This window comes from Neoarius graeffei, chromosome 7 (genome assembly GCF_027579695.1).
Source record: "Neoarius graeffei isolate fNeoGra1 chromosome 7, fNeoGra1.pri, whole genome shotgun sequence".
Classification (NCBI taxonomy): domain Eukaryota; kingdom Metazoa; phylum Chordata; class Actinopteri; order Siluriformes; family Ariidae; genus Neoarius; species Neoarius graeffei.
Window position 1 is genome coordinate 61,789,176 of NC_083575.1, and position 9,813 is coordinate 61,798,988.

The window sequence follows — 9,813 nt, forward strand, 5'->3', positions numbered from 1 at the left end:
TAAAGCGGCTAGAGATAATGAGATGAGATGACACATGGGAAACCGTAACGAATGATTAACCAGTTCAAATTAACAGGGCCATTTTAATAGCTTGATGAGCAGGAAGAACCCTTGCCATTGTCAAGAGGCTGTAGTCAGAAAAGGGTGTGTGTATGTTGTGGGGTGGGTTATGGTCTAATGGTTAGAGAAGCAGCTTTGGGACAAAAAGGTCACTGGTTTGAGTCCCTGAACCAGCAGGAATGGCTGAAGTGCCCTTGAGCAAGGCACCTAACCCCCAACTGCTCCCCAAGCTGCTCTGGGTATGTTGTACATTTGCTTTGGATGAAAGCATCTGCCAAATGCCTGTAACGTGTGTGTGTGTGTGTGTGTGGGTGGGTGGGTTCCGGGTGCCCCCCTGCACTATGAACATGCACATTAATACACATGAAAAAAAAATAGATTGCAGTGCAGATATAATGGGAGTTGTATGCATCTAAATAAGTATGTGTGTAATGGATGGTAGTGAGGTGCTGCAGAGGGGTGGGTGTATACTTGCTGGCCATTTTATTAGAAGCACCACACTATTACTGAATCAGACAATCCTTTGCTATCGGACCATCATTCTGGCATGCCTTCATGGCATGAATTTCTCAATGTGTCCAAGATATCCAGCTGCATGTTCATGCTGAGAGTCTCCCATTCAAAAACATCCCAAAGGTGCTATAGAGATCTTGCAGTCACGTGACCGGAATGTAGACAGCCGCCATCTTGTCGGTCAACAACACAGCTGAATATTGCTGCACTCGTATACAAAATGGATCAATTTCAACCGACGGACTACATGGCTCATTTTTCTAATGAACAGATAATTAGATATATGTCTAAAATAAACGACCTACAGATTAGTGACCCTTATGGCTTACTGGACGGAGTTTTCACGACTGTGTCAGTGGATATGGAACTGCCAGCGGAATACCCAGACGTGTATAATGACCTCATTAACTTTCCCTCGCTGTTCAGTGGTGAAGCACTGCGTGCTTATAAATCTCTGGACAGTTATCTTTACAGAAATTCAGGATTCGTCAGCCGCCCTCAGATGTGGCATCTTGTAAACAAGAAAATAACAATCCTCATTGGACGGGTAAGTCACTTAAGTATTACTAGTACTGATACTAGATATATCAGTAGTACCTAGTATAGCACTGACCAGCCGATTATAGAATAGAATAAGGTAATTCCAGCTGTAATTCCAAATCGTCCGTCTTGTTTACCATGGATCTGGCATTGGAGAGATAGAGGCTTGGCAGTGGAGATTTGAGTGGCTGTTTTCTGAGCTTAGTCAACAGGCCGGCTCTGCAGCCTCGGTTTTGCTTCCGCTCCCGCCGCCGCCTCCTTCGCCTGCCAGACCCGATAACAATCCACGGAGACCCCGCTGGTCTCGCTATCTCGTCCGGAATGTTGTGCATGCGATGGAAATCGCTACAAACCATCATTTTCTGCTGGAAACCAATGTCCAGTAAGTCCATACGGTTGTAGTGGATATTGAAGTCCGCGGTACAGACGAACAACACGCAAAAATACACACAAAAACCATAAACGTGCACAGGTAGGGAGAGCTTGTAGCTGCAGCCATTGTAGTAGAATTGTATATAGTAGGGTTTTCCAGAAGAAAAGGTAGAAGTAGAACTAGAAGTAGAAGGCGGAAATATGGCGTTTGACCGACAAGATGGCGTCTGTTACAATCTGGATCGGCTGTGACGTCACATGCAAGATCTCTATAGGATTCAGGTCTGGTGACTGGTAAAGCCAGTGAAATACCCTGAACTCTCTGACATGTTCATGGGACTAGTTTATGACTACTTGTGCTTTAAGACATGACGCATTATTATGCTGAAAGTTTCCATGATAAGAAGAAATTGTGGCTACTGAGGAATGCACATCGTCCGCAACAATACCCAGATAGGTTGTGACATTCTAATGCTGCTCACCTGGTGTTTGAGGTTAAAATGGGCTAAGAAAACTTTCCCAAGAACATTTAACACTACTACAACCATCACCACCAGCTGGAACTGGAGACACAAAACAGGTTGTATCCATGGATTCATGCTCATCTCATCTCTATCCGCTTTATCCTGTTCTACAGGGTCGCAGGCAAGCTGGAGCCTATCCCAGCTGACTACGGGCGAAAGGCGGGGTACACCCTGGACAAGTCGCCAGGTCATCACAGGGCTGACACATAGACACAGACAACCATTCACACTCACATTCACACCTACGCTCAATTTAGAGTCACCAGTTAACCTAACCTGCATGTCTTTGGACTGTGGGGGAAACCGGAGCACCCGGAGGAAACCCACGCGGACACGGGGAGAACATGCAAACTCCACACAGAAAGGCCCTCGCTGGCCACGGGGCTCAAACCCGGACCTTCTTGCTGTGAGGTGATAGCGCTAACCACTACACCACCGTGCTGCCGGATTCATGCTGTTTATGCCAAATTATATTCAGAATTCTATTGTTTCTCTGTTTAGAAACAGATTCATCACACTTGGTAACTTTTCCCCCACCAATCTTCATCTGTCCAGCCCACTGTAGCCTCTTTTATTGATTGATAATGGACATGCTCTTCTGCTTTTGTAGCCCATCTGCCTCCAGGTTCGGCTTGTTGTGTGTTCTGAGATGCTTTTCTGTTCACCACGTTTGTAAAGAGTGGTTATTTGCGTGAGTAACTGTAGTCGTGCTGTCACTTCAGCCCAACCTGACTATTTCCTCAGACCTTTCTCAACAACAAGATGTTTTCAGCTGCAGTGCTACAAGTGCTGCTCACTGGATGTTTTTTGTTATTCCCACTATTCTGCCATTTTGTAAACACTGTGTAGAAAACTCTGTGAGACTGTTGTGCAGGAAAATCACAGGAAATCGGCACCAACACTCTTTCCCCAAGTCAAAGGTGGAAGCGCTTTCCCTCTCATTCTGGTGTTTTGATATGAACATTTACCGTAACTGAAGCTCTTGACCTGTATGATGCATGATTTTATGCATTATGTTGCTGCCGCTTGATTGGCTGATTGGATAATTTGCATGTATGAGCAGGTGTACAGGTGTTCATATTAAAGTCACCGGTGTGTGTGATATATATATATATAAATAAAATGTGGAGCTTTGCAGAGAGGTGTGTGTGGGAATATGTATAAATGTAGTAAACGAGTGCTGGTGTGTGTTTGAAGGATGGTAGTGGGGCTCTGCACAGGGGCGGCTCTCTGGGGAAGATCAGAGACGTGCTGCGTAGAAGCAGTGAAATGCTGGTGAAGAAACTGCAAGGAAATGGACCTCCAGAGCTGCTGCGCTCCCCCTCCAAGTAAGCACCCTGTACACAAACTAAGCCTGTATGTGAAGCGTGTATTAGCATCAATGAATTACATGTAAAATCTGTAGTGTATGTGGCATTAACACACTTATTTTGGCACGTTTCCTTGCACTGTGAACGGAAAAGAAGACGCATTTCCTTGAGAATCACATAATGGCAGTTGTTGAAACTCAAGTCTTACCAAAGCTGTTCTTATGGACATTTATCCAACTTTCCAATACAAGTAATTATTATACCCCCTCTCCGAAGGAGGGGGGTATACTGGTTTACCTCTGTCCGGCCGTCCGAAACACCCTTTTTCTCAGCAACCACAAATCATAGCTACTTGGTACCAAACTTCAGCTTGGGGTTCTATACCGTGTATATCATTTTCAGGTCTGTCGCACATCGACTTCCTGTTTACCGACTGAATGTATTTATGAAACATATAGGGTAGATTTACAAAATTTTCCAAACACTTTTCTCAGCAAATACAAATCACAACTGCGTGATATTTGGTACCAAACTTCAGCTTGGGGTTCTAGACCGTGTGTACCATTTTCAGGTCTGTCGCACATCGACTTCCTGTTTACCGACTGAATGTATTTACGAAACACACAGGGTGGATTCTGACGCTGTTTCAAGAAGCAAAATGCTATTTCACAATGACAGTTTACCAGGACGCTGTTTGAAATCCCTGGAGAGAACACGGCTCTTTACTTACTTGTTTCAGGGTTCATTATTTGTTGAAGTCAACATTCAAAATAAGTGTCCTGTTCCTTCGATTGCTTGCATTCTGATCTAAGCAAAAGCGGGGGGGGATACCCAAGTGAGCAGTAGCTCACAGCTGATCTTGTTCTGGTTATTTTCCTAACGTTTTGTGGTTTCGATGTATGAATAGATCCAGACAATTAAACTGGTAACCACAAACTCTTCCATCTCCTTGAGTTCAAATTATACAAATTAAGATCTTAATTTACAAATTGGTCTGGCTGAAGAATTCTTGAAAATATTCTTTGAAAAAAAAAAGAAAAAGATGATGATTTAGACTTCCATTATAATCAGTGATGGTTGGTTGAGATGTTGAATGTGAGGGTTAAAAATTCTGCTGCCCATCAGTAGATCACCATTACTATTTTGAACCCATTATAGCATGGGTCTTCATCCTAGACATAAAACTATTACACATGCACATAGACAGAGCACCATTTATGCTATCCGCCCTCTTCTGCATACATAATCTCACAGAAGCCCACGCTTCACTAGGGACACTGTGAATTATAAAAGAGAGAGGATGCCAGTCCTCCCACTCAGAGAGCACTACCGATTTTGCTCCTGTGCCACCTGGCCATGGACGGCTGAGGCGTTGTCAGACTTTTCTGTTGCTCCACTCTGGAGTCCGTTGAAATTCTTGTCTTGTTGCATATACATGCCACAGTGTGATTTATAGTGATTTAGATTGAATGAATAATTCCAGGATTTTGACAATGGATAAAACGTATAGTGAAAGTGGGTTAGGTTATTTTACTCCTTCTCTTCAGTAGCTGATTATGGTGATCTTTTTGGAAGACTCACTATAAAAATAACACTAATATCTAAGCATATTTGACATGGATCATAGGGGTGCGATGATTGGACTATTTTTATGGATGCATCAATTTTAAAAGCAGCAACTGAAATTACTCGAGTGGAATATAATTGATTTATAAATCAATCAACCTGGTGTGCTTAAAAAAAAAAAAAATTTAAAACTGATGTTTAATGAAGCTAGCAAAGGGATTTGCCCGTAATGCCTAATACTTAAAATAGTACTTCTCTACATCATCACTTGTGAAGTAACAGTAGGTCTATCTCAGATTCTGAACAAAACAGGGTCACATGTTGATCAGTGTCTGCGAAGTCAAATCATATTGTATTGTAGCAGATTCAGTTTTATTGTTTAAAGATCAAATCGTTGCCTGAAGAATTTAAATCTATTGGTTTAGCAGAGTCCGTGCTGTTGTCAAATATCTAATAATTACCTTAAGGCTCAAAAATTTTAATAAAAAAAACCAAACAAACCCCCCCCAATTCACGTTATATGCCATTATCAATTAAACTGATCTTAGTATAAATACGGAGGTGATTATAGGAAATCGTGCATGCTGATTGGTCGAGAAATTTGGACTATTTCTCAATAATCACCTCAAGCAACTCGGCAAAATGGCGGCCAGTCGGTTTGTCACAGTAAGTGAGGAAGAATTCAAAATTGTGAAAGAAAATGCTGTTCCTAAAAGCACTAAAGATGCTACGATGTTTGGTCGAAAACTATTCAAAGGTACGGTGGAATTGTGATCGATTTTTATCGATTTCAAAACAAAGTATTTTATGCAAGTCAGCATCGATAAGTGACGCAAGTCTGTGCGCATTACATTTGCATGCTGCTTTCGAAGATTGAAAAATTATTTTTTTAATGCATTTTTTTTAATAATCACCTTAAGCCTAGGTCACAACCAGACGTACGATTTTTTTGGCCGTGCGATTTTTGGCGTTTCCCAAATCGCTGTTTTTTTTGTTCGTGGAGAAAGACGCACGCTGGCCGTAAGTTTGTCTTGCAACCTGAAAAAAACGTAAGCGCCCATAGAGTTTGTTTGACATGACAAAGAACCTCTGCAGCCGGTCTGCAGCCAGTCTACGGCTCGAAAATCAGCACGTCACACGCGCGCCCTCCGTGCGTTTCTTGCACGTAGACTGGCCATAGGAGCACGTACGGCCGGTTGTGACCGAGGCTTTAATTATCCACCTCAGGCTCGGTGAATATCAGTGAATAATAACTTCGATTTTGTCTCTGTCAATTCAGCTTTGGCGAATAATTATTCTCATTATTCATCCTTTTTCTCCCCCCCAACAGTATGAAGCGCGCTTCCTCCCTCAACCACCTGAACAAGACGAATGATAATCCCTTCCAGGTATACACTTCACATACACTGTCGAGCCTTCTCCCAGTACTCTTACTGTAGCAGTATGGCATGAACACACTTCTTCACACTGCACCATTTACCTGCACAAAGCTTTTGAGCTGACAGCCAGTGTGATTACACCCTTGGGGTTCTGCAAACATGTTACACAGCCTGAGATGAAAGACAGGTTCAAATATTTGCTAAAAGAAACTGAGTTTAATGATGTAATACACAACACTGATATTGTGTCCTTTTTTGGTGCTCAACTATCTTTTCTTCTCTCATTCCCTTTCTTCTCTTCCCCTTTCTCTCTGTTTGCTCCTTCCTTTCCATATTGGTTTATCTCTCCTTTGCTTTCTCAGAGCCCCGGGTTAAATAGGTTGAGACAGAGCCGTGGCTTGAGCTCCAGTAATTTGGATCTGTACAGTGGGAATTGAAAAAGGAAAAATGCCTTGACGACTCCAGTTATGACCTTACCACGCCATCCCAAATCCTCCACTTTTAATAAAAGCCTGGCAAGCGCTCAGCTATCCACAAACCTGGTCCTGCAAGAAATTAATCAACGCTCTTGGAAGGATTGCACTCTCTAGCTCTCACTAATGCAAAATACAGGGTGTTTAAAAAAAAAAATGATATTATTTAAGATGTAACTATCCCAGAAACTCCATAGTCTAGGCAAATGAAACTGAACAGGCTTAATGTTGATCAATATCAGATTTGTTCCTCAGAATTTGAACGAGAAATTCAAAGCTATGTGGATTCCATGAACGATTTCACAAATTTTCGACGGTGCTCGAGCGTACTCTAACACACACGAAACATCTTTTCTTTTCCAGTGAATGCCATTTCTATACCTAAAACGATAAAAACTAAAATTTTGACCTGTTTCTACACGTGCTGTTAATTTGAGGTCAGTTGAACAAGAATTGGCGAAGTTATTAGACTGTGAAATGATATCAAGTTTTTTAAAACACTCTGTATAATTTAGACAGTTGTTACAGTTTTTTGTCTTGCTTTCTGTTACCATACTTTCTCCCGGTTACCTGAACAGCTATGTTAGAGGGTCCATGTGTCTTGAACTAACGTGTCTACTACTTTCTCAGCCAGGAAACATACTGTATCTTAGATGGTGCAATGCTACCGTACATTAGTCTCAGTTAGTAACTCTGAGTAAAAAACATTGTTGGTTATTTGAGTCATATAGCAGAATTCTATTATAAAACTTGTATAAAATATACACTGAGTTGTTTTGGTACATCTTATTTTATGTAAAAAGAAACTTCTTAGGCTTTGTAAATAATTCTTTTAGCTTTTGCCTTTCTTTCTGGTCTTTTGGGGGATGAAATAGTGGAAATGAGGAAAAAGTCAGCTTTGTATCTTTCACTTGTATCATGTTGGTCCTGGACTGTTACTGTATCTACACTTCCATATCGTGCGGAGAAGACAAAACTCTGCTCAATTCAGACAGCCTAGGGATTTAGGTATTAGATAGCTGTAGAGAGAAATACCCTGAAACACAGAGACTTAGTTACTGGGAAGTGTCTTATTTTCATCTCATCTCATTATCTGTAGCCGCTTTATCCTGTTCTACAGGGTCGCAGGCAAGCTGGAGCCTATCCCAGCTGACTACGGGCGAAAGGCGGGGTACACCCTGGACAAGTCGCCAGGTCATCACAGGAAGTGTATTATTATTATTATTATTATTATTATTGTAGCTTATCTATAATTAAGGTTTGAGCAAAAGGGCAAAAAACCAAACCTTGGACCAACAGTAATGTATATAATGAGGCACTACATGTCATTTTAAATACTATGTTTTCTTAAAGGTTAAGGTCATGGGCTTTGTTACTATATTTGTGAAACGAGTCTCTAAAATGTATAACGTTAATATGCTTGTTACTGCTGGGATTTGCTCGAAGCATTATCGTGATGGTGGGATTTTTTTTTTTTTTTAAATACGAGAGTAAGTCAAAAAGTTCTAAGACAGATGTTATAATTTCAAAAGGAATTCATGGAAGGAATTCTCCGATGGAAACATCGCTTGCAGAAGTGTTTAGATTTAAATGGAGGATATGTAGAGAACTAGCTTTATTTTCACAAATAAAGATTTTTTTTTCCCCATTTGTCTTAGAGCTTTTTGACTTACCCTCGTATTTTCTCTTTTACACTGAATTGTTGTTTTTCTTTATTAAAAAAAAATCATTGCACTCTACTGTATCTTCCTTTTAGCTTGATCCTTCTACTGATTTGTGTTCCTGAAACTGGCGGTGTAACATTTCAGTGATGGTGAAATGTGGTATAAAATGGGCTAACTGGGAACCGATGCATTGTAATGATGTGCCAGTTAAGTACAAGGTTTGCTGAACGTGATTGGTACAGGAATTTCTCAGGTAATGCCAAATTTATAAGATGTTTATATAATAAATATGAAACCCTGCAAGTGTGTTAAGCTGTAAAAGGTTTAACATTTCATATAAAAATGCATTGACGCTGTCAACGAGAGAGTTGATGGCCAGTTATTTTAAATCATAGTCATATTGATGGTTCCTTTGAGCTGTGTTTTTTTTTTTTTTTTTTTTTGTGTGTACAGTGTGTGTGTAATATTGCAGGGTTGTTTTTTGTGTTTTTTTTTAATGACACATTTGGCAAATTTCTACAAAGAACCAAAGTACTTTAGCAATTTTATGCATGCTTATAATTCCTCAGCATGATTAGGATTTTATAATGCTGCTGATGTGAGGAGAATTTTTAAAATGTTACACAAGGCAGTGTGTTTGAAATGTTTTATAAGCCTTGAAGACTTTTACTGGTAGAGAGTGATGATGCATGTGATAGTGATGGGAAAAGGTCAGTATGGATTTTTAAAGACGCCTCTGCATGACTTCAGCTGAACAGCTTAACTGTAAAAAGCCTTCCTTTGAACTCTACAGGTGTTGGGTACGATAGCCATAGAAGCCCTGCTGTTGGGTGTAACTGCCATCTGTATGATTTATACACTCATATTTTGTGATGTGAAAGATGTGGTGGAAAATAAATCATTCAGCCTTCTATGGAGTTATTGTTTGATCTTGCTTTATTTCACATGTACGTAATGCTTTTATTAAAGTAATAAGTAAGACAGTCATAAGAAAATAATCAACTAGAAGGGCACTCGGAGACCGCAGACCTCCACCAAGGACAATACCTGACTCTTCTATGATATGCAAATCTGCAACTGCAACCACTGTATGTGTCTGGATATATTTCTGAAAATATTAGATTTAGCCTTCATGTGTATCCCAGAGGATTACTGGAACCCATGAATGTGGATTGTGATATCTCATCTCATTATCTCTAGCCGCTTCATCCTTCTACAGGGTCGCAGGCAAGCTGGAGCCTATCCCAGCTGACTGTGGGCGAAAGGCGGGGTACACCCTGGACAAGTCGCCAGGTCATCACAGGGCTGACACATAGACACAGACAACCATTCACACTCACATTCACACCTACGGTCAATTTAGAGTCACCAGTTAACCTAACCTGCATGTCTTTGGACTGTGGGGGAAACCG

The 9,813-nt window shown here is 40.9% G+C and overlaps 1 protein-coding gene across 2 annotated transcripts in view; it reads left to right on the top strand.

Annotated features, from left to right (window-relative positions):
• klc1b (kinesin light chain 1b) overlaps positions 1-9,314 on the top strand; it is an 86,557-nt gene extending 77,243 nt beyond the window's left edge. For both annotated transcript variants that reach the window (XM_060926212.1, XM_060926211.1), the window contains 3 exons: positions 3,207-3,337; positions 6,216-6,273; positions 6,627-9,314. In XM_060926212.1, coding sequence (XP_060782195.1) covers positions 3,207-3,337; positions 6,216-6,273; positions 6,627-6,701 — 264 coding nt within the window. In that variant the 3' untranslated portion in view covers positions 6,702-9,314. The remainder of the gene's footprint in view (positions 1-3,206; positions 3,338-6,215; positions 6,274-6,626) is intronic.
• The last annotated feature ends 499 nt before the right edge of the window (positions 9,315-9,813 follow it).